Source organism: Sitodiplosis mosellana, unplaced genomic scaffold, assembly GCF_009176505.1.
Source record: "Sitodiplosis mosellana isolate CC-2019 unplaced genomic scaffold, AAFC_SMos_1.0 Smas_scaffold_11, whole genome shotgun sequence".
Lineage (NCBI taxonomy): Eukaryota > Metazoa > Arthropoda > Insecta > Diptera > Cecidomyiidae > Sitodiplosis > Sitodiplosis mosellana.
Genome location: NW_022595253.1, coordinates 2,454,844 through 2,476,374, shown reverse-complemented (window position 1 = coordinate 2,476,374; position 21,531 = coordinate 2,454,844). Strand labels below are relative to the sequence as shown.

The 21,531-nt window shown below is 36.8% G+C and overlaps 3 protein-coding genes across 12 annotated transcripts in view; 1 reads left to right on the top strand and 2 right to left on the bottom strand.

Moving 5' to 3' along the window:
• Position 1: 1 nt before the first annotated feature.
• LOC129567449 (bifunctional glutamate/proline--tRNA ligase) lies at positions 2-6,835 on the bottom strand. The gene is made up of 8 exons (XM_055444321.1): positions 6,608-6,835; positions 5,531-6,448; positions 5,252-5,423; positions 4,340-5,177; positions 2,919-4,178; positions 1,409-2,282; positions 1,197-1,337; positions 2-1,003 (listed from the first exon to the last, which is right to left on the bottom strand). The coding sequence occupies exons 1-8, from the start codon at positions 6,648-6,650 to the stop codon at positions 171-173; spliced, it is 5,079 nt and encodes a 1,692-aa protein (XP_055300296.1). The 5' UTR covers positions 6,651-6,835; the 3' UTR covers positions 2-170.
• A 354-nt stretch (positions 6,836-7,189) lies between these two features.
• On the top strand, positions 7,190-10,153 carry LOC129567448 (eukaryotic translation initiation factor 4E type 2). Of its 3 annotated transcripts, none has more exons than XM_055444317.1 (6): positions 7,190-7,776; positions 8,479-8,656; positions 8,810-9,109; positions 9,207-9,264; positions 9,356-9,405; positions 9,475-10,153. In XM_055444317.1, exons 1-6 carry the CDS (start codon positions 7,757-7,759, stop codon positions 9,715-9,717), a joined length of 849 nt encoding a protein of 282 aa, XP_055300292.1. In that variant the 5' UTR covers positions 7,190-7,756; the 3' UTR covers positions 9,718-10,153. The 3 variants fall into 3 exon arrangements, with proteins under 3 accessions (XP_055300292.1, XP_055300293.1, XP_055300295.1); XM_055444318.1 differs by having other exon boundaries at positions 7,210-7,776; positions 8,479-8,644; XM_055444320.1 differs by having other exon boundaries at positions 7,761-7,890.
• Positions 10,154-14,037: 3,884 nt separating this feature from the next.
• Positions 14,038-21,531, bottom strand: part of LOC129567349 (uncharacterized) — a 59,922-nt gene continuing 52,428 nt past the window's right edge. For all 8 annotated transcript variants that reach the window (XM_055444145.1, XM_055444147.1, XM_055444146.1 and 5 more), the window contains 11 exons: positions 21,358-21,505; positions 21,196-21,264; positions 20,791-21,127; positions 19,063-19,165; positions 18,326-18,606; positions 17,908-18,169; positions 17,268-17,722; positions 17,025-17,167; positions 16,829-16,956; positions 16,585-16,763; positions 14,038-16,488 (listed from right to left, as the gene is read on the bottom strand). In XM_055444145.1, the coding sequence (XP_055300120.1) occupies positions 15,343-16,488; positions 16,585-16,763; positions 16,829-16,956; positions 17,025-17,167; positions 17,268-17,722; positions 17,908-18,169; positions 18,326-18,606; positions 19,063-19,165; positions 20,791-21,127; positions 21,196-21,264; positions 21,358-21,505 (3,251 nt within the window). In that variant the 3' untranslated portion in view covers positions 14,038-15,342. The remainder of the gene's footprint in view (positions 16,489-16,584; positions 16,764-16,828; positions 16,957-17,024; positions 17,168-17,267; positions 17,723-17,907; positions 18,170-18,325; positions 18,607-19,062; positions 19,166-20,790; positions 21,128-21,195; positions 21,265-21,357; positions 21,506-21,531) is intronic.

Sequence of the window (21,531 nt, the reverse complement as noted above, 5' to 3'; positions counted from 1 at the left end):
ATTGAAATTTGTATAAAATATTAGGTTTATTCGAACGTTAATTAGATAGAAAACAAAACTTGATTCCTTCTTCTTCTTCTTTTCAATGTAAAGGGGAAAAAGTTTTCAAAAATGTTTCGGCTAAAACAAATGCGAGAAAATGCAAAACGGTTAATGAGAATTGAATGATTCTAATAGCTTCTTCCGAAGAGAGTGTAGGCTTTTGGTTTGAGTGTGCATTTTGGATGTATACACTTTGCGTTGGCGTCAAGCGATTTTGGTTGTTCGAATGGTATGCACAATGATTTGGCTCCCATTGCCAATGCTCCAACTTCGGTGTCAGCGTCGTTGTTGGCGCTGTCATCCTTGATATATTTCTCGCAAGTTTGATCACCGCAGAATGGAGCCAATAGCAAATTCTTTTTTGCCAGTCCACCGACGAAATCAGACCAGCTGTGAACAAGACAAATATGTTTATCGAAATCTGCCTTTGCCTTGTTGAACATGTCGCTGTGGATTTGTTTGAGCAAAGCTGGAATTTTTATTGGCACTTCACTCAATGGAATTGTCAACTTTTCACCGGTGTCACGACGTACAGCAACCAATTGCTTGGCTTTCATATCCTTCGGGCCGAGTTCAATACGAATTGGAACACCTTTGAGTTCCCAATGGTTGAATTTCCAACCCGGTGAGTAATTTTCACGGTAATCACCTTCGACACGAACTTGAGCTGCTTTTAGCGTCGCTTCTAGCGATTTACAGCTGCTCAAGAGCTCTTCCTTTTCTTCTGGTTTGGTGTTAACTGTTAAGCCACATGGTACAACGATCGCTTGAATTGAAGCCACATTCGGTGGCAATACAAGACCTTTGTTGTCAGCGTGCACCATAATCATTACACCGATAGTACGTGTTGTAAGACCCCATGAATTCTGGTAAACATACTTTTTTTCCTTCGTCTCTGGATCTTCGTAGACAATTTCGAACATTTTCGAGAAGTTCTGACCCAAATGATGACTGGTGCCACCTGTGAAAAGGGAAAGAGATGAGCTAATGAAAAATAATTCGAAATTAGGTGGTTTTTCAAGCAGAAAATGAACTTTGATTTGAAAAAATTGAATCGTAAGAGCAAATTTAAACGTTGGTCTAAATTTTGATCCAATCAATGTGGAATTGAACTCAAAAGTAGTCACTGTTAAAAAAAACTCCCATAAATATACCTTGAATAGCTCGGCCACTGGCTGCAATATAAGCTTCAACGGTGGTTGTGTAATCACCACCAGCAAACTTTTCTTTTTCGGTCTTTCTTCCCTTCATCGTTGGAATTGCAAGCAAATCGGAGTAGATGCGAGAGTAAAGATCTATAAAATCAAGAAATAGAAATGAAATAAATTTAGAAAAAAATTACATTGCCCATTGAATTTTCGCTTACCCAAAATGGTTAAGACTTCAGCATCGGCGTCTTCTTTCTTTTCGTAAGCAGTGTGTCCTTCTTGCCACAAAAATTCACGTGTGCGCAAGAAAGGTTGTGGATGTTTGAATTCCCATCTCACCACGTTGCTCCATTGATTGATTTTAATCGGGAGATCACGGTACGATTGAACCCATTTTGCGAATGTTGGATACATAACTGTTTCGGATGTTGGTCGAATGGCAACCGGTTCAGCTAATTCGGATTCACCAGATTTGGTGACCCAAGCAACTTCAGGCGAGAAATCAGCAATGTGATCTTTTTCTTTCTCCAAAGCAGCCTTTGACACAAACATTGGGAAATAAACTTCCTTCACACCCAATTTTTCAATCTCTTCGGTGAACCACCGTTGAATCACTTTCCAAATGGCAAATGACCAATCACGCAGAATGTAGCACCCAGACACGTCATAGTATTCGATGAGTTCAGCCTTTGTGAGCACTTGCGAATACCATTCTGGTAAATTATCTTCTTTTGTTGCTTCCAAACCCAAGCGAGTCACTTTCTTTGCACCACCATCCTTATCAGCTGGTTTCTCTTTTTCGACCGGTTTTGGTTTTGCCTCCTTGGCTGGTTTTGGTGCCTTTGGACGTGGAGCATTGCCTGCATCGCCCGCTGGCTTCCAATCTTGTCCAGTTAATTCTTTGTACTTGGCTTTTAAGCTCAATAAAGTTTTTACTTCGCTATCGATTTTTGCTTTGTCAGCTTTTTGTGCCTTCAAATCGCGTACAACGTTGCCTTGTTGTGCAATTTGGACGCTCAACTGTGTTGCGTCACTCGCTGGTTGTGCCATTGCTGTCGTTGTTGTTGTTGTTGCTGCTGCTGCTGCTGGTTTCTGCAGAGAAAAATATGCAAATTGAATATTTTGACACTCAATTTACTTTAAAATTTTCTTTCCAACTTAACGGAATTTATAAATGTTCTGAAAAATATGGAAAGAGTATGGAAAACTGTTTGAACCAAGTTTTCATTCAACATTTGCATAAAAATTTGATCAACATTAGCATTTGTTTTCGCACTGGTGTTTCTTAGCAAAAGAATCGTGTGTATGTTAGCAATATCGAAATAAATATCAATAAAAACATTGATACACTCAATACCAAGTACCCGAAATTGACTTAAAATATCTCTCGCTTTAAAAACTCAAAAATTCAATTTCTGCAAAAAATACTGCACACTAACCAACTAACAGTGTACTATCTACGAAAATTCAAATTAAGCAATGCCACGCAAACGCACATCAGTTAAACATTCGATCGATGCAACTATCATATTTACTTTTACTTGTTGCTATATTCGTCTCTTTCTACTGTCGAACGGTCAAACGAATACACAATATCAACACACTACTACCACTACCACGGACACGTGGAATGTTGACTAACTGAGTTGTTGTGCTATGTGCTTGGTTGGAATAGTTTGACAGACGGAATGAAGTAGAAGGAAAAATGAGAAAAAGTGAAAGACTTACGGCATTCGCAGCAGGAGTAGCGTTGGCATTAGGCTTCCAATCGTTTCCTGTCAACGTTTTGAATTCGGTTTTCAATGCCAACAGTTTTTTCACTTCGGAGTCAACTGTTGCTTTATCGGCTTTTTTCGCTTTCAAATCACGTACAACATTGCCCTGTGCAGCGATTTTATCGTTCAATTCGGCGGATTTATCCGAACTTCTTTGCGTTGGCTGTGGTGCAGCAGCTACAGGAGCGGCGCCTGGCTTATAGTCTTGACCAGTTTGCGCTTTGTACTCAACTTTCAGTGCAAGCAAAGTTTTCACTTCGGTGTCGATTTGTGATTTGTCGGCTTTTTTCGCCTTTAAATCTCTCACCAAATCGCCTTGCTTCACAATTTTTGAAACAATATCAGCGGATTGTGGTTGTGATTGTGATTGTGATTGAGCTGGTTGTGGAGCACTTGCAACGAGTGCTGCTCCTGGTTTGTATTCTTGGCCTGTTTGGGCTTTGTATTCAGCCTTCAACGCGAGCAATGTTTTCACCTCAGCATCAATTTGTGACTTGTCTGCCTTCTTTGTCTTCAAATCCCGTACCAAATCGCCTTGCTTCACAATTTTATCAACAATATTGGCAGATTGGGCGCCAGCTTGTAGGGCAGCAGCAATTGGTTTGACTTCTGGAGCGATTGCGCCTGGCATCCAGTCTTTTCCAGTTTGTGTTTTGAACTCAGATTTCAAAGCGAGCAAAGTTTTTACGGCAACATCGATCTTTGATTTGTCGGCTTTTTGTGACTTCAAATCACGAACCAAATTGCCTTGCTTTGTAATCTTATCGTTCAAGTCACCGGATGATGGCGAAGATTCCTTTTTAACTGGAGCAGCATTTGGTGTCCAATCAGCACCAGTTTGTGCCTTATAGTCGGCTTTCAATGCAAGCAAAACCTTAACGGCAGCATCAATTTTAGCTTTCTCAGCCTTTTGAGATTTGAGATCACGCACAAGATTTCCTTGGGCAGCAATTTTCTCACTCAAACCATTAGCAGATGACGATGCACTGCTGCTGATGGTTTTAGTTTTAGCAGCAGCGGCTGGTGGTGCTATCGACGACTTTTGAGAACCATCTGGAATTTCGAAGAGAATTACAGTTGACGCTTTGCCAGTGTGTGTGCTCGGTGGAGCATAGGCGTTGTCAACACGGAAGAAACCACGGCGTTGCAACTGAATGATATCGCCCACTTTGCACTTTTTCAACTCAGGATCGCCCAACATTTGAACCTCTTTCTGGATTTGGGGAAAAGAGATTGAAAGTGATTAAAAAATGATAAAAACAATCGTTGAAAATAGACTAGAAAAACTATAAAGTTAAGAAGATGAATGCCAAAATCGTCTAAAAAGATAGTAAAAAGAAATTTCAAAACTATTACAATCTGGTTTTTACTTACTCTCGTATCCTTTGCAACGTATTGTTTGAAGTCTTCATCTTTGCCGAGCACTGGTTTGCTGATGATATGTTCGAAATAGACGCAAACGGTTGGTGGGAAATCATCTTTCGATTCACCTTCATACAACCAGGTCAATTTCACTGTCTTTTTATAGTCTTTATTCTCCAGATTTGGAACAGCATCAATGGATGTGATCTTTTTATTCCCATCACGATTGATTTTCTTGATCAGCAAATTGCCCCAATTGATGAAGGTAGCGTTTTCACCTTCCTTCAAAGTTTCGGCATCTTCGTAGTCGATCAAGATACGTGGCCCAGTCCAAATGGTCTTTTGCCCAACTTCTGGATTCTTTGGATGGGCAGCAACTTGAACCTGTTCTGCTTTTACGCCAGCCACGTTGATGACAACCGTTTTGTTCAGTGTTAAGGCAGTGTAACGTGGAGCAATTGGATCGATGACTTTCTTGTTGAATGCCCAAATCTTATCCCATTCCATGAAAACGACTGCTTTACTTGAACCTTGAGCAATGATGAATTCACTCAAACCTTTCACTGTCAAACCACGTCGTACGATACCACGTACCGTTGGGAAACGTGGATCGTCCCAACCATCGACCAAACCCTCATCCACGAACCACGTTAGTCTTCGTTTTGAAAGTACAGTATTTGTCAAGTTCAAACGACTGTAATCGTAGATTTCTGGACGACGCAGGTTGAGCGCTTCGATGAACCAGAAGAACTGTGGATTTCGGTCGTGATATTCGGTGGTTCGGAGAGTATGCGTTACACCTTCAATGGCATCGACAATTGGACAGGCGAAATCATATGTGGGATACACTCTGGAACGCGGAAAAAGAAAGGAATATGGATGAGCTTCAATTAAAAAACAAAGATACGATTTTTCACAATTTACTTGTATTTCTTTCCAGTCCGAGGATGCTCTTCATCTTTGCACCGGTAAATGGTTGGATCACGCATACATCCATTGTTTGAATTCATATCGATCTTGGCGCGAACACAGCACTTCTTGCCAGCAACAGTACCGGCCAACATTTCCTTCCACATTTCAAGATTTTTCTCATATGCTAAAGGTAGATTTTCATCCAATTCAATTAGATTGTTATTTTTTCTCATTCAAACAAGTTGAGGTCATTTTTAAAATAGAAAAAAAAAACTCATTTCATCTACTCACAATTATCTCTATGCTTTGATGCGATTCTCGCTTCGCGTTCCTTTTTCATTTGTTCCGGTTCGGTGTCATCGACATAAGCCTTGCCTTCTTTCAGCATTCGTTCACAGTACTCGATCATTAAATCGAAGTAATTGGATGTGTGTGTGAATAGATCGGGTTTAATTTCGAGTAATTTCAAATCGCCCAAAATGACTTGTTCGAATTCGACAGTTTCCTTTGCAGGATTTGTGTCATCGAATCGCATGATCAATTTTCCCTTGAATGCATTAGCATAATGCTGATTGAGTAGAGCTGCTTTGGCATGTCCGATGTGCAGATATCCCGATGCTTCTGGTGGGAATCTCACAACAACTTCACCCATTCTTGCATTTGGCAATTCGACAAACTTTCCTTCTTGTTTGCGTTCAATTGCCGGTTGCCGCTTGATTGCTGTTTCAGTGGCTGTTGACAATGTCTTCTTGGCTTCATCTGGCAATGCGGCTAACGCTTGTTTCACACATTCTTGTGCTTCAATCAAATTATACCATCGCTGAACATGGCCTGGAATTCCTATTTTCTTTGCGCCCACCAATTGACGCGACAGCTGTGAAAACACCGCCAAATCAGCGATAGTCAAACTGTTTGTCACCAAATAGGTCAATGCACCCAAACATTTCTCAAGATATGCCAATGATTTGCTCAAATCATTTCCGAATGTCAACGAAAATGCAAGCCATTGATCGATTTGTGTCTGTTCAACGGGATTCGATCCGTAGAGCTTGTACTTGCCGGCAATGCGACCGATGAAACGTAAGATATCATTTTCGGAATTGTACACAAATTTTGCATTTTCGTCGCCAAATGAAATTGTTGATTCTTTTCCCCATTCAAGTCCAACGGGATTTGTTGCCTTCACCAACTCAATGGCAGCCAAACCACCTATGATTTTTAAAATGATGCAATAGTTAATGATGCAATGGTTCATTGAGATTGGTAAATTCTCAAGCCACTTGAGATAAAGATGTGAAAAACACATAACCTCAATGAAAAAATAAATGCCGTAGTAAACAAAGAAATAAATTAACATGTTGATCTTACCAACTGGTGGATTGTTCACATTACAGGTGATTTTTTGCGACATTGCAATCACTTTTTATTCGCTTGCTATGATGAACAATAACAATTTTTTCCGCTTGTAGCACGTCGCCGTGTAGATTCCGTACGAAAAACACTATGTGAGTTGTAAGTACAACACATGCACTTGCATTTATATACTGACAGAATGGATCAGCTGTCAACGTCAAGCAACACCATCGAGTATGGAATGTCAAGAAAAAAAACATGAATGAAATCAGTGTGACCCGATGGGAATTGAAAATCGGCGCATAAATATTATCGAGATGTGAAAAGATTATTATTTTTGGATTTAAAATTAAATTCGAATTGAATTAATAGTTTCGAAGACAGAGACATTTTATTTATGGAAATATGTTTTTTGCTCTTGAAATGATAGAATTTACTAACGCCGAGCAAAAATAGAGTTGTCTTCACGAAAATCGCATATGCAACGGAATCCATGTGTTTTTGAATGAACCAACGTGAGCGAGTCGCATAACAACAACAACAGCCAAAAAATTCACCTCACCACGCACACTTTCCAAGGTGAATGAAAACACCATTGTCTCTATGAAATGTCAAATGTTTTGTAATAATATTTGCGTTGAGTGCACGCACACATTTGCACAAGAAGAGAGAAATTCAAGAAACTTTATTGTACACATAGAGCTCATCTGGTTTGAGTATCAAAGAATATATATAGAGAGAAAGAAGAGAAGAAGAAAAAAAAACTACTACATTGTATAAATTTTTGTAAAATTCATCTTTTTTTTGGTTTGGTTATCATTGAAACGGAAATAGTTTACAAATTATTTTGAAAACATTAACAAGTTTTCATTGAATGAAGAATTGAATGTGTAAAATAAAGGCAGATTTATTTATTTATAGCACTTTTACAGCAAGAAAGGTTTAAAAAAAAAAAAAGAAATTCGTTTATAAAGGAACTGTGATAAGTTTTTCATTTCGTTTTTGCTGAAGAAAGAAAAAGAGAGAAAGGGAGAAAGGCAAAGTTGCGACAAATTCATTAAAATTTAAAACAAAAAACGATCAGCTCCTTCGATTGTCTTTCGTAGAGATTTCTTTTCTTTTCGATATACAACAACAATAACAAAAAAAAAACAGCCGCTAACCATGTCAAAATACATAACAGCGTAAGTGAATTTATAGAAAATGTGATAGAGTGCAGAACAGAGCCAGGTTTGATGTATCCAACTACAAAAACATTCCAACATCGCAGCAGCAGCAGCAGCAGTAGCGAAGCATTTGTAGGTTATGTACACCAAAATGTTGTGTCCCATAGCTTTGCAACACTGATTTTCATGGGAATACCTCATTGCCCCGATGGAAATTATTCAATCAATCAATTTTCTATACAGTCAAATGCATCCATTTGGAGTGAATGACCTAAATTAAATTATCTGTGCACTGCGAAACAGTGTTAAGTGCCAACTGCAACTTTTGCTTGCATATTGACTTTCCAAATGCATATTCGATAAAATGACAAACTTTGATTTTGCTCGCTGAGTATTTTCATTCAGTTTGGTTTTTCTCAACATGTGGAATGTTTAATACACGTTTTTTGGCTTCGAATGAGTCATAAAAAACGTGGTTCCTAATATATAGATAATAATGCATTCATCGCGTCTAAGCACCATTTACTTAGCAAATAAACCTCATTAATTGATGTGCTTTTAGTTGATGCACCTGGCTCTATTTGCTTCTAATTTGATGATTTATTAATTTATTCAATTATGTGCACACATTTTCACATTTTTATTCGAAGCAAAAAGCATGCAAAACTATTTCCCCCTAACGAAAAGAAATCCAATAATAAACCATTGTGTATTTTACAGAATGAAAGCGTACGGAGGAGCCGACAGTGATGAGAGTGATACAGAGGTTGCTGAAGTCGATGTCGACAAATTGCCACCACTAGACATTAGTCCGGATGAACACAAACTACAGTATACATACTGTTTGTGGTATCATAGAGGCTCGTACAAAATCAAAAATCCATCGGTAAGATATGATGTGCGTATGATTTTTTTCTGTTTATCATTCTGTCTTGTGGGTGGTGGGATATTCATTCACAACTGAATAATTCATCAAGTTGCATTCTATTTGAAAGTTGAGTTGACATTTTGTTAATTTAAAACCAAAAAATGTGTGCTTGAATTTCGACAGGATTACAGCAAATCGTTGCATTTGATTGGTCGTTGTGCATCTGTTGAGCAATGGTGGGGCCTTTATTGTCGTTTGATACGTCCATCAACGTTGAAACCATATCGGGAGCTGCACTTGTTCAAAAGTGGCATCAAGGCGATGTGGGAAGATCCACAGAATGCTAAGGGTGGCAAGTGGGTGATCCGTTTACGTAAAAATAAAATCGATCGTGCGTGGGAAAATGTTTGTATGGCAATGCTGGGCGAACAATTTCTCGTCGGTTCGGAGATATGTGGTGTTGTTTTGTCGACTCGTTTTCCGGTTCGTGCAAATGCAATTTTCTTATTTCATTCGATAATTTCCCTATTAATCACATTCGGTTGGAATGGAAACTAATTGCGGTGTGTTTTGATTACAGGAAGACTTGTTGTCGGTGTGGAACCGAAGTGCCGCAGATCAAAACTGCACGAACAGAAGTAAATACATACAAAAACTACTTTGCTTCCACTTTAAATGGACCATGTCTGTTATCAAACGAAAACTAAACTATTTTTTTCAATCTTACAGTTAGAGATACTCTGAGGCGGATTCTCAATTTGAGCCCAAATACACCGATGGTAAATATAAAATCATTGATAAAAACTCAATTTTTAGCCGCAGAACTAATCGAAAATGTCCCGTTGCAGGAGTATAAGAGTCATTGTGACAGTTTGAAATATTTGAAATCCGTGTCTTCTTCGTCACCATCGGCATCGACGACTGTATCAACAACAAATTCATCTCCAGCTGGTAACGCAACAACTAGCACTAGCAACAGTAATGCCTACAATCCGCCGATCACACGGAACAATGGAGCGGGCAATGGCGTAATCGGTGCGCCCACATCTCGTTTCTTCTCAAGACCATTCACAACCACTTCACACAGTTAACACAGCAGTCATTAAAACAAATTGTTTATTTTCATTCACTGACACCTATGCACACCGACAGCAATATTATCACAATAAAGAAACAAAAAAAAAAAATAATAAATTGAAGAACAACCGAACGAAGTCTTGATTCTTCGATTCGAAACAAAATTTCGTCGACGGTTAACTGAGATGCATATTTAAATGAAAATGAAACGGAGAGAACATCAAATAGAAACACCATATTTTTTATTACTTAAACGTTCCAAAACGTGCGTTTCTGGACAATATTCATTTCTACTTTGAGAAAAAAATTCTAGTTTGAAAAAAAAATTGTATAAATCTATGGAATGAACAAAAATTATGTAAACCTAAAAAAAAACCAATTCGGACGTTAATTATTATGTTGGTAAAAAACTTCAAGAATAAAACCTCAATGTTTTTTTTCTTACCACAACCGATTTCTGTATTTTTATTATTTATGGCTCCAAGTGTTGTATAAACACTTAACAGAAGAAAAACGAATTCGAGGAAATGGATTAATTAATATTATTAAATGAACGCAACGAAACCAAGCACATTGAACACACACTTCGTGTGACATACTTTGCTAGTATACAGCATAGCGAATTTGATCGACTGGCCATTGCTTTCTCAATACCGCATACAAGCGATGCATGTTACACAACATGTGCAGCGTGTGGCCGATGTGCTTGCAAATGCTCGTTTTCTTTGTTTACATATCACAGATTTGGCAATCATACAATCTAATTATGTTAATCAAAATGTTAATTCGCCCCTCGGCGCACACACTCGTGACTCATTTCAAAAATGTGAAGAAAATTACAACAAAAAACATGGCATCAAGAGGAGTTTCGTCGAAAACAATTTGATCGGAAACTTTTACGCAGTTTTACGTAGAGTTGCGCAAAAAATTGGTGTGGTCATTCCACGAAACAGATGGTATGGTGGAATTGCTCAAAAAGAAATTGAAACATTGGTAAAATTGCATGGTCATAGCTTTCCGCAGCTACATGTTGGGTTTGCAGCAAACTGTAGAAAGATTGACGACGGCAAGTTCTCCCATGAATTTAAAAAAGTTGAGGACAAATTTGGCATTGGTTTACCAGCAATCGATCAGAGTTCAGACGAATGGTACAGCGAAGAAGAAGACGACAATGAAGGGATCAGTGTTAATGCATCTAGTGCTGTAAGTAAACTTGATTTATTTAGCCAATGACAGAATTTCGACCCAGGTGTACATATATTTCAATGCTCTTGTCCAATTTAGCCACATGTCAGTTCATTCAATGGTGCCCAAAAAGACAACCAAATCGAGAATAAAAAACCAACGAAATGGAAGTCGAAGCATCAATCGATGCGACCAATGACGATGAAGCCAACGGTGACGTGAGCTTTGTTTATGCATCTAGTGCAGTAAGTACTAACTTGCACACTTTAACCAGTGATAAATTTTCGCACGGAGAATAAAATTGCTTCATTGCTTTTGTCCAGTGTAGCTATCACAAGCGTCAAAAAAGAGCGAGATAAAGACGATAAGCCTGGTGAAGCAAAAATCAGCTCGGGCACTCGTAGCGAAGCGTAGATTTGAATTAGAACCCGCATACGACTCGACGAAAAATCGCCTATCCAACAATATTTCATCCAACTCAATCCGTAATAATTGATCAAAACTATTTCAAATGTTTCAACAACATTAAACCATATTCATTATTAAATCATCAACAATCAACACTCTTAGTGTAACAGATAGTATGAAAGAGACAGTTGATAATGTAATGAAATCCAATATTCGTGTCCATTTTCCGATAAATTAACCCATTGGCAGTTAATGCAAGGTGCAAAAGTATATTGAGATTTTGATAAAATGTTGTGGGATTAATATTCGAAAGTCAAGGATGGTTTTTCTGAAGTTTCATGATATTCTGACCAAGTAAATTTTTTTCGACTTTTCGTGTATTGCTTGGGAAATTCCGAAAATTGTATCTGTAGTAGGGACTTTAACTCACCTTAGAACTAACGATTATTCAGTTAAGCAAATGGAACTTGCCAAATACTAAGCAATGCCATTCACGCACTTCAAGTCTTCAATCAAACCTAAATATCACCTGAAATTATGATCACATGAGAATCAAACAAAACAAAACAGCTTTGCTTGGAATGTTGAACAAAACAATTAAAATGCGCTTCAATTTTCATTTATTTGCATTACACTCATAAAATCAATGTAAAATGTTTTTTTTTTATTGAATTTCGTTATTTTAATTTTTTTCCACGCACAATTACAAATGTCACATCTCTTAAAAACGAATTTATTCTTTTTCATTGTTCAATTATATGTTTAATCAAATGTGTATAAAAAACCGTCTTATCATTGAGATTTTACTAGAGGTTGAATTTATCTAAAAATTAACGTAAAATTGAACGAATACAAATGGTTTTTTCATTAATTTTATTTTCATCTGTTTATTAAACTTTCATTTGAGGTAGCGCCAGTAAATGCTACAATGTAAATAGAGTGTGTTTCATTTGCATGATGATTTCGGTTTCAATGGTACTGTGAATTTCATATATGTTTTCTGGCTTCATTACTCTTTTTCAGTCGAACATGCGTTTTCCGATGGTTGAGCATCTCAGCATTTCGTATGCTGCGGATATATCCGAGCATATCGACGACGCATACTTATGCGGATCGGATATATCCGCAGCATACGAAATGCTTAGATGCTCAGCCATCGGAAAACGCATGTTTGTTTTCAGTTCAACGGAAGGGAATTTTTTCATGTTTCCATTAGGTGCTATTTCTTGCTCATTTAGGTAACTATTTTAGAATTGGATTCTTACACATTTTCCAACCTTGTTTCTATATTTACGCACACTGACACTGATCCATTCATAAAGTTATCCATAAAAAGTGATAGAAACAATTCACTATTCAAATCAACAAAACCTTTGGACATCTCAAAATAGCATGACAAACGGATATTATTCATTAAAAGGTTCAATTGTTTTTTTTTCTTCTCTTGTTTATTTACATTTAATATTCAACATTATTATTTGATAACTGCATGAATTAAAAAAAAAAGAATTGTTGCATTTATTATGTTGATTGGCTTTATCTTTCGTATTTAACATGAAAAGAAATTGTCATTTTGTTCATAGTAGGAAAAAGGTATCGAGGTTCAGGTTCCGTGTTGTGTTTCAACTAGAGTTGGCTATTGTTTGTTTAGGAAGATTACTAGAACGATTCAAAAGGTATGAGTTGTTTAATCTCAGTGTATGGCTTTACATCAACAATAGTTTGCTCCTTGGTTTTGTTCTATTTCATTTTATCTTAATTACTATTTCTAGTTGCGGTCAAAAAGGTGTTAGAGGTATATCGAAAACTAAGAAAGCAGTCTGCCAGAAAGAAGCCTCCAATCTAAACTTTGATTGACTTTTCTCCAATTAGGTGTGTGATTTTGTTGGAGATTTACTTTGATTTTGTTCCAAAAAAACTCTTCTTATTTGATCCTGCTGTATTGATTGTTTTTTTTTTTTTTTTATTATTGTAAGCCAGAAATGAGCGTAAAAAGATTCGAAAATTGTTGACCGTTTATTTCGTTTCGAATGGTTGGCTATCGGAATGGGTTTAAAATTTGGTTCCATTTCCATGATTTTCTTTTTGTACATTGTGTGATAAAGGCACCACATTTTTATGCAAAAATCAGTTTGAACGCCTTTTCCCCAATATTTGTTGAATCTCTCGTCTGTCGTAACGTGCAAAAACATCCATTAAAAATCTGTTTTATAAAACTTTTGCAAGATTAAATGTCAAACATTTCATTTTTCTCTGGAATATAAAAGCCATTTTTCAATAAACAGTTTTTTTTTTCTTTCTTTCCTTGAGCCAGCGATTGTGTTCCGTTTTAGAGTTTCAACCCAAAAAATTGTGTTTTTTTTTTCTTCTACTGTTGTTGTGTTCAATGCATGAGACATGGATAAAAGAAAGCAGAGGAGGTTTTTTTCGTCTATTTTGTTATATATATATATATGATTATATATCAGGTACACGCAGTGAAACTATTTGCGCTTATCAACGCTTTTGACAAAAAAGAAAGTGAAAAAAAAAACGTTCCAGAATTACGGTGTCTGTATTACACTCTAATTTTACTTATGACCTTATTGAAATGTTTCTTTAGCTGCTATTAATACTATATAATATTGTTGTCAATACAGAATGACTTCGAAAAATTTTCCCCTTGCGATACAAAATGTTTACTCTCCTGTCACTAATGGAAACAAACTGGATGTGGACGGAAAAATGAAAAATGAAAAAGGTGAATATGACATTTTCTCGTATAATTTTTCTCTTTTTCTTCTTTTCTTTTTAAATACCAATCCTCTTGAAATACATCTTGATTCTATTTCATGCTCGCTATTCACTCATCATCGTGACACTTCTAAACAAGAAATTATAACATATAATTAAACTTCAACGAAAATATAAACGGTTCAGGTGTTTGTTTGCAGTAAGAGATTTGTTAAATAAAATTTGAGATTAAATAAAATAATAACTGATAACAGAAAAAAAAAATAAATGCTTGCTGTGTATGTAAACGATATATTAATAATACGGGTGGCTATTGTGTTCTATTTGTAGTCATTCTTCAAAAATAGAATAATATAGTGAGGGAAGGGGGGCAATTGACATGTGTGTTCGTAGGTGTAGTGTATTCACAATAAGTGAACGAAAAGAATGAATATAAATTGTATAATTTTTTTTTGTTTTTTCAAAGAAATCATTATTTCGTATCCAAAATTTTCACTTGAATCATCGAAACAGTTTCGTCTAGATTCCAACGAAATGAAATTATATTGTAATTTCCCACTGTGATTCCGAAATTGGTAAAAATGACAAATTATTTACAATTTTGATGAACACTTAAAAATCTATCCAAATGATGTATCCTATTAATAGCCCAAAATTGGTTAGCTACACAATTCTTGAAGATTTTCTCTTTCTTCTGCATGTGTGTGTATACATTTGATTCTTACAATTTGAAATGACTTTACGACAAAATTCGTAAATAAAAAAAAATTATTTAAAAAAAAATGAACCGTGAACGATGAAACACTTATCGTTTTTAAAATTGATTTATGCATGAAATTACGTCTAATTGATACCCGTTAACGTCATTTTTTATGGAATTTTATTGTAAACGTGCGATCGAATAATCACCACGATTTCTTCTTTTCTTCTTAAAAAAAAAAAAGCATTCCATGTTGGAAAACGTTTCTGGTGCCCAAGTGAAAATGTGTGAAATAAAATACTCGAAACAGAGAGTATGTCGAAACATTAAAGTTAGAATGGGAATTTTGATTTCGTCCATTTTCACTTGGGCATTTGACTTTCGTCGTTGTGTTTGATTGCAGTCAAAGGTGGTTGGTTACACATTTCGATAGTAGTCATGGCTTGTAAATTAACTAATTTCATGAATTGAGGCGGTTGTCATGCGTGTAGCCGCGGCTCAATTCAGATATCACAGGTACATTGCGGTCGGACAGCGTTATTTTCTTTCGATTTTCGGCTGTCTGGTTTTTCTCTATTCATATTTGTTCACCTTCCGATTAATGGTAGCAGCCCTAGACTAACGCAGCCGACCGCATGTATCTCTGATTTTCAATGATCGGATGCGGTGCCCCATTATCGAATGTGTTCACATCGAAGATGCAATTGGTTTTGTTGGCGATGCGATCCATTGGCACGGATCCGCTGCTTGTGCTCGCCGAACTGCTTTCGGTCGCATTAGCGTCTGGTAGTAAACTTTGTTGGCTATCATCAAAAATCGATGGAATCGATACGTTTGACTTGTGGGCCGTGGATATTCGGTGTTTTGGATGATGATTGACTTTATCGTCGTTTGTCCGTTTTATTGTCGGTGGAATTTCAGTTTCATTATAAACAATGGAATGTACGGATTTATTGGGAGGTAGAGTGGTTTTCATCTGATGCAATGTTCCGTTACCGAGCGTTATGTTCGGTGCAATTTCAGCAGCCCCAAGTGCGTCAAGATCGCAATCGATGCGCCGATACGGTAAATCAACTGGATTGGCAGTATGTGATCCATGATTTGTACTTGTGTTTTTCAGGTGATCGTTATTTGCGTTGTTTGTTTTGTGCTTTAATTTTGGCGTCGACGAAATCAAACCGCAACGCATCAAATCGGCATGATCATCATCGTCCGAATGGACGTTTGCATTGTTGAAACTGTTGCGATTGCCACGTACAACAACACCATTCATATTATGATTATCGAGTTTTTTCGCTACACCGTTTCCATTCGTCGATGGGATATTCTCAACGCTCGATGTTACGATTAGCGTTTGCATTTCATGCGCGTCTGGTGCACAATTGGCAGATATTTGAGCCGATGAGTTGGGAACTATCATCGTTGTACCTGTCACAGGTGCACGATTCAATGGTGAACGATTCTGAAAGGAGCCTCGCGCATTGTTACCATTGCCATTAATATGCTGGTGTTGCGGCGATTTTGAACATCGACGATGACGAATGATGATTAGCACACAGCCGATGATGCACAGAACAGACAGCAGTACACCAATCGAAATGCCTAAACGAGGATCTCGATTCTTTGCATTCATTCCTTCATCTTCTTCGGGAATATCCGTTACATCACGCAAATCCACGTAAATTGGTAAGCCATTGCCAAAATTACTTACAGCACAGATTGATATATTGAAACGATCAGTGTCCTGTAGGCCTGGGAACTGCGATTCGAAAGAGGAAAGAAGGAGAAAATGGAAATATTTTGATTAAATTATGCATTCAACTTAATAGTATCGGTTTTTATATGTTTAACTTACTTCAAACACATTTTTCTCTCTTTCTTGATATCGAAATTCTTCCGAGTGTGTTACATTTCCGATAGTCCATTGGATTAAATAGTGATCCAAAATGCCATTCGGTTTGGTTGGTGCACTCCATTCGAGCGCGATGCCACCATTCTTCTTATAAACCTTGTGTTCGGACACGGAGCCAGGAACTGTTCAAAGTAAACATCGATTTTAATCATTATGCAGGATGAAAAATGTGATTAACCAAACTTACTATCGTGTTCAGTTTCAATGTCACCTTCGAAAAACAATTTTTTTGACTCGCCGCATTGATACAAAAGAAATTTGTAGTCTGTGGCTGCTGTCAGCGAATCAACTTCCACAAAGGAGTTTTGAATAGATCTGCAAATATAAAAAAGTTTCGTCAATTCGATGTTGTATTGCGACATCTACGAGAGGCTATAAATTACCTTTCATCGCAAATTTTTTCGCCATTTGTTTTATAGCAAATTCGAACACATGCCAGCTTTCGATCCATCGATTGAAATATAACGTGATTAATTCCAACACTGCGTATTGTAAACTTTGCCACGGCGCCCGAAACATCTTCAATCTATTGACAAGATGGGAAAAGTTATTTTCGCAAAACAGTTTTGATTCAATAAATTATGCAAAAAAAAAAAAATTATTTCGAAAAGTGAGAGCACACGAACCTTTTTCCACTCCACATATCTCACGTCTTGGATGAGTTCGCCTTCATCATCGATTATCGGCACCAAAACACGTACGACAATTTCATGTGTATTCGGTATTAAAATGCCCGACACATTCCCATTGACGCGCAATTCGGTTATCATCTTTGGATTAGTTTTCTTCCGTTCGATTGAAGCGGATTTTGTTGTTTTATCGACATCGTCCTCGTCACCATTACCGTCATCAGCATTTGTATTTGGGTAGATGTTCGCAACTACAGGTATATTTGTCAAGTCACTAGAAATGTCATTCCATGTTTGAAATTCATCAATGTGCCGCGTTGTTCCGACTATGTGATTGCTGAACGCTGTCGTTTCATCACTTTGAAATTGTATCACATATGCAGTTACATTGTTCTGTTCCTTTGGCCACCAAACAAAGATTCCACTCGGAGAAAACATTCCGTACACGGGCACTGCAAGTGAAATTGGAGATATATTATTATATTGAATGAAATTCACTTGAAAATACTTTAGAGAAAATGCTAATTTTCTATTTGAATTAAATATTCATGTTCAGAATTCTAAAAAAAAAAAACAACATTTTTTTAACGTGTATTTCAACGAATATTTGAATTTCAATTGAAAAGCGGTTACTTACATCCTTGAGTGGCACATTTGATGCCTTCGGATAATCGGGAAATATCAAACTGCCAGCTAATTGTGCCGCCTTTCATCCGCGTTGTATCCGAACTGGTTTTTTCCATTCCACGAAAGTAGAGCATGAGCGGCTCGAATGGCGGCCTCTTCGAATCCGATATGATGAATTCATTCTGAACGCGTCGGTTTTCATCGTGCAACAAATTTGAAAAAAATTGCGGCTCACTGTACTTGCTGGCAATATAATATGTAATTGCCGACCACTATGGAAGCAAATAAGACACATTTTCGTGATTAGAACAAATTGCGGGCAAATCCATTACTTGAGAAACTTTTTTTGGCGGAAAAATGATTTATAAATGATATTTATTTGAGAGCATAATTCAAAAAAGCTATACATGGTTTGAATAACCACATACTTTATAATGTTGCGGTCCATCAAAAACCACCTTGAGCGATGTGGAGTTGAGCGGGAAACATTTCGGGTTTCTCGGTGGATCGGGATACACTTTGGGTTTAAGGCTCAATAAACCCGTTGCTTGAGCTTCACCAGCCACATTCGTTGCAGCACATTGATAAATGCCTTTGTGTTTCTCCTCATACGTTTGAATCAATAGCTTTGGCTCTTTGTACTTCACAATCCAATCGCCCACAATTAATTTTCCATTGTGATAGAACTGGACTTCTGGCTTTGGATTCCCTGCACAGATTTACATTTTCGATATGTTATTAATATGTTATTGCCCGACATATTTATTATTATTTTATTTTGGAATTCTTTTTTTCTTAATAACGTTATTAAGATTTTGCATAATAATAACATAACATGTTGTGTGTTATATCGGGTGTTATCTTAATAAATCCTATGATTCGGCGATAATAACATATTATTAAGATGCAATCTTAATGAAGCTTTTTTCGCATTTTTTTAACGATCAATTTCCCGTGTTTTGTCTACATTTCCGTGTGTGTGTAGTGTACAAAAAACATTTTCGCTCCAAACCATTCATATTATTAGCGCCGAATCATACGATTTATAACACCCGACATAATGCATAATATGTTATGTGGATATCTTAATAACATAACGGCCGTTATTATTATGTTATTAAGTATAGTTAATAATATGTTATTGCCCGTAAATCTGTAGAATTACCCGTTGCATTGCAATTCAACGCCACATAGAAGCCCAGCGCTTCTTCTTTTGATGAGAATTCATTATGAATGACAGGCGGTGTTGTTATGGTAACATCAAAGGTCTGTAAAACGAAGAAAAAAGGGAAAATAATTGAGAAAAATATCTTTGGTAATAAAAAGTATATAATCAAGAAATAATGAGAAAGGTCGCGAAAAATGAAATGCATGAAGAAAAAATGACTCCACTCTCAAGAGCTATTGTTTGACAAGCGAAGAGGGAAAATAAATTATCACGGTGAAATAGAATCTTTTATGTTTTCGCATGAGTGGTGCCGAGAGATGTTTATCGGAAATTGAAGACCATTTTGGGATGGAAAATGATCATCGTTGAAGAACAATTATTTTTCGATTTTCAAGCCGAAAAAAAGTTTTCATGTACACACACGCGCGAGCAATGTATGAAGCAAAAAAGTCAACATCCATTTAAGGAGTTCTATAATTAGTCAACGGAATTACGCGGCGCATGGCCAAAGTTATGCAAGTAACAAATATTACACAGCTTTGTTTACCTGAATCACGATAACATGGGATCGGAGGTGAAGTGCGGCAAAACGGAGAAAAAAATAAATATTTTTCTTTCTTACACGCTCCAAAATGTACAACAACGGGAAAAAAATAATCGGATTTATGGAAATCCACCTAACAACCAAACATGCGATGATGAAGAAGTTATTTTGAGGAATTGCGTTACAATGATTTATATTAAAAGTACATTAAAAAAAAGTACGCAAAGCTCTTGTTGAATAACAAAAAATATTTGCCTTGAAGAATTTTCTTCCGAAAACCTTCAAATTTGCGGATTGAATTAATAAAAATCAAGTAATTCCATTCATTCAAATAGAGGGTGTTCACGGTGCGTGCAGCAACTACTGCAATTTAAGATGACATTTATGAACGCAATCGGTGTTTTAGTAAGCAGTTAAAGTGTCGAACGAAGAAAAGAATATGTCATTTACTCAAGGGGGAAATCACTCAAAAGTAATTTCTATTTGACGAGTAATTTTTAGGTAATTCGTTGAACAAACAGTAATTTTGAAAGTCGTTTATCGACTAAAAATTACTTTAAAAATTACTACAAATTACTTTTTATTCGATAAATTACTTTTCTATTAGAAATTACTTGTCAAAAATATATATTTCTATGATAAAAAATAATTTGTAATTCTTTAAAAAAAAGCAACAGTGAAAGTAATTTTTTAGAGTGATTTTCCCCCCTCGCATTTACTTGAAATTATGTTATGTTGATCGATTCAGGATTATTTCCCAATAATTCATCATAATTACTATATGCTACGAATATCGGAATGCCCTCTGATCGCATAATCTCGGAATGATATGAAAGTGTACGTTTTGGTCTCGATGGGACGTCCTGCTGTGACAAAAACCCATCAATGCGATACACTCATGCGACGAAAAGCACGAAACTCGCCAAAATCGATACTACTGAAATGATTATAGCGAACGTGTACGCGCACAGTGCGCACACACACTGAGCGAGTTCGCATTCGAAATTGATGCGAATGAGATTAATCAGGAGCACAAATTGGATAATTAAAACCAGTGAAACTGTTCAGTATTTGATAGATGAAACGATATCACGACGTTAATATGCACAATTTATAACACAGCCAAGTTGAACGGCGAATGGTAAAAAAAAGTGGAGATTTGGTTTTTATTCGTTGCTTACCTGATACTCGTCTCCAAAGTGGCATTTGTAGATGCCATCATTCTGCTGAACGAATGTGCTTGCAATGTGCAATCGATTGGGATTATGAGTGGGCACTGCGTTCACGGATGAAGTGCCGGAACGCGGTAAAAATGTCCATCGAATGGCATTTCCTTTTGAAGTGGCAACGGATGTGGGCGCACAATTCAAATTTAAAGCATTCCCATTTGGTACGAACATTGCTTGATTCTGCAGCGCCGGTAAAAGCATCGCATTATTCGTGCTAATTGAATTGATTACTTCAAGTGAATGTTGGATATACTTTGGCTCCTTGGAATATGCATTCCGTGCCACACACCTGCAAATTCGAATCATATTTCAGTTAAACTTTGCTCACGCAAGTGCTTAAACAGTGAACGCAATTACCGGAAACTTTGATAATCTTCATTCTTAACGTTGACAATTAAAAGACTTCCATTGTTTAGTTGAAAGTATCTGTAATTCAATTTGGCGATTATTCGGACATTAGTTCTCGACCGTACGAGTTTTGGATTGAGTGGAAAATCTGTTTTTGGAAAACTGGTTTACCTGTCGGAGGTGTCAAAACTGATGTTCGATTCATTGTTAAAAGTCCATTGAATGTTTGCTTGTGGTACACTGTCAATGGGACAATGCAGAATCACTGAGCTACCCAGTTCAGCTTTCGAACTTAATTTATCGAATTTACGCTGAAAAACTGTGAATAGTAAATCATGTAAATAG